Source organism: Microtus ochrogaster, chromosome 2 (genome assembly GCF_000317375.1).
Source record: "Microtus ochrogaster isolate Prairie Vole_2 chromosome 2, MicOch1.0, whole genome shotgun sequence".
In the NCBI taxonomy this organism is placed as follows: Eukaryota; Metazoa; Chordata; class Mammalia; order Rodentia; family Cricetidae; genus Microtus; species Microtus ochrogaster.
Window position 1 is genome coordinate 5,413,435 of NC_022010.1, and position 3,137 is coordinate 5,416,571.

General features: G+C 47.2%; 1 protein-coding gene across 4 annotated transcripts in view; it reads right to left on the reverse strand.

Annotated features, from left to right (window-relative positions):
- The window catches only part of Sirt4 (sirtuin 4), a 7,439-nt gene that overhangs the window by 1,504 nt on the left and 2,798 nt on the right, over positions 1–3,137 (reverse strand). For all 4 annotated transcript variants that reach the window (XM_005344317.3, XM_026783615.1, XM_026783611.1 and 1 more), the window contains 2 exons: positions 1,868–2,162; positions 546–756 (listed from right to left, as the gene is read on the reverse strand). In XM_005344317.3, coding sequence (XP_005344374.1) covers positions 604–756; positions 1,868–2,162 — 448 coding nt within the window. In that variant the 3' untranslated portion in view covers positions 546–603. The remainder of the gene's footprint in view (positions 1–545; positions 757–1,867; positions 2,163–3,137) is intronic.

Here is a 3,137-nt window from a genome sequence, read left to right on the forward strand (position 1 = left end):
AAAAAAAAAAAAAAACAAAACAGAACAACAGTAAAAATCCCATCTAATGTTAAAAGTAAAGTTAGTTTTAATTTTAAAAAAAAATGGTCATATGTGGGCTGGAGAGATGGCTCAGGGTTAAGAGCATCTCCTGCTCTTCCAAAGGTCCTGAGTTCAATTCCTGGCAACCACATGGTGGCTCACAACCATCTAGCTGTAATGAGGTCTGGTGCCCTCTTCTGGCCTGCAGACATACACACAGACAGAATATTGTATACATAATAAATAAATAAATAAGGTCATATGTTAAGTCTAGAACTGTCTTTTTTGTCTGCCACCTGAGTCCTTAATCTAACAGGAAGTTGAATCTGTCATCTGGTTTTTGTTTTGTTTTTGAATTTGGAGTTAGGGTCTCATACTTGTGACCTAATCTAGCCTAGAACCCACTATGTATGGAGACTGGCCCTGATCTCTAGACCACCGTCTAATTAGACTCTTGAGGGCTGGGGTCACAAACATGAGCCACTATACCAGGTTAGACCCTTCTGTCTGAGAAGGTGTCTTACCTTTAGCAGCAGGACTCAACGGAAACTCCATTCCCAGACTCTGAGCACCAGAGCTCGGTCACTGTGGATCTATTAAAGGCAACAACTCTCCGCAGCGGGAATCCAGCTTCAGGCAGGCCAAGTCATCTGACCTAGTGGGTCCAATGTTCAGAATGGCAATAGGAAGCTTCTTCTCCCGGGCAGTGAGGATGAACCGGTAACCAGAGTACACCTGCCCAGATGGAGGACAAGAGTTCGCTCGAGATCCAGGTAAAGAACCACCTCACCTCAGAAACAAAGCACAACAAAAAAAGATAAAAAGGAGAAGAGAAGCTCGGCAGGTAAAGGAGCCTGCAGCCATGCCAGATGGTGTCAGTTCAATTCCCGAAACCCACGAAACCCACGATGAAAGGTAGGTAGGGGAGAACTAATCCCACAAGTTGTCGTCTGACCTACAATCAACCACCAACCAATCAGTCAATCGATCACTCAGTCTACAAGTCTACAAAGGGGTGGTGGTACTTGGGAAATGGTTCATTGGAGAAAGTTCTTGCTGCCCAAGTGTGGGAGCCTGAGATCAGATTCCCAGCATCCATGTAAACACTGGGTTTGGTGGGAATAGTGGTAAACCTAATGTTCACAGAGGGAAACCACACGGTTCCTAGGAGCTCACTGACCAGCCAGTCCAGTCATTCCAGAGCCTCTAAGTTCAGTGAGAGACTGTCTCACAAATTATGCCAGGGATTGGAGAGATGACTCAGTGGTTAAGAGCACTTGTTGCTCTTGCAGAGGACCCGGGTTCAGTTCCCAACACCCAGGGCTGTTGAAACCCTGTCTTGGGGGCTAGAGAGATGGCTCAGTGGTTAAGAGCACTACCTGCTCGTCTAAAGGTCCTGAGTTCAATTCTCAGCAACCACATGGTGGCTCACAACCATCTGGAATGAGGTCTGGTGCCCTCTTCTGGCCTGCAAGCATGAATGTAGGCAGAATACTGTATACATAATAAATAAATCTGAAAGAAAGAAAGAAACCAAAAAAAACCAAAACAAAATGTCCCACAAAGTGACCTTTTATAAAAAAAAGAAACGCTGTCTCAAAACAAAAACCCTAAAGTAGGCAGTAACAGACACCCAACACTGACACTCCAGCATACATATGTGCACACTCATGTATATATATATATATATATATACACACACACACACACACACACACACACACACACTCACACGCACACACTCACACACGAAGACTAAAAGGGAAGCTCAAATAGAGCAAACCTCTAGGACTTCACACCCTATAAAACGGGCAAGGGCCTCTGCAACCCTTACAGAGTCAGGTACCTGCAGGGACGATCCGACCACCAGTAACGAATCAGCCTCTTTCACGCGCCTGTGCACAAAGTCAACCTTGTCTGGGTTCACTGTGTCCCCAAAGAAAACGACATCTGGTTTCAGAGGACCTCCGCACCGATCACAGGACGGGACCTGAAAGCTCCGGACCTGCTCCTCAGTGAGGAACACATCACCGTCAGGGGCCACGCCCTGCGCCTCAGCACTCCAGCTGGGGTTCAGGACTCGGAAGCGTTCCTGCAGTACCCTGCGGGGAGTCTGTTCCCCACAGCTCAGGCACAGGACTCTAAAGGCAATATGAGACCTTCTGAGTATAGTTCCTGGGAGGGATAAAGCCCCAACCATTTTCAATCCCCCCACAAAAAACAATCACAAGTAGGACATCCAGTTTCACTTTCGTGTTCTCCTTCCCTTTCTTTGCAACCTTCTAGAACAGTGGTTCTCAACCTGTGGGCCACGAACCTTTGGGGTTGAACGACTTTTTCACAAGGGGTCGGATATCAGATATCCTACATAACAGATATTTATGTTATGATTCCAAACAGTGGCAAAATTATAGTTATGAAGTAACGACAAACATAATTCTTTGACTGGGGTCACCACAACACGAGGAACCGTATTAAAGGGTCGCAGCATTAGCCTTGTTCCAGTAGGCTAGAACAAGGTCCTAACTAATGTTTATCACTCCATTTGTGTATGGCCAGCCACCATTTTGTCCACAGTCGATCACCTTGGTACTCACACCTGTGCCCCTCCGCAGTGCCTGTGTGGACACTTTTTGAAGGGTGGTGGCGCACGCCTTTAATCCCAGCACTGGGGAGGCAGAGGCAGGCTGGGTCTCTGTGAGTTTGAGACCAGCCTGGTCTACAGAGTGAGTTCCAGGTTACTCAAGGCTACATAGAGAGACTCCATAAAATAAACAAATAGGAAGAAACAAGAAGTGAGCATGTTAGGGAGTTAATTCCCCAACAGTGATGCTGGACCATGGTGAGATTGGAGATGGTTTATGAACACCCTAGTTTTCTTCACTTTTGGTGACATAATTCTCTTTTTTTCAACCCAAACTCAGGGTTAGCAATACTACTCACCACCCCCATAGTGGCTCTTTCTGTACAGTTGCGATAACTCTGAACTACAGTCTAGACTGGGGGTCCCCGAGGGGTACAGCCCCACTCACGCTACAGTCTAGACTGGGGGTCCCCGGGATGCAGCCCCACTCACGCTACAGTCTAGACTGGGGGTCCTCGCGGGGTGCGGCCCC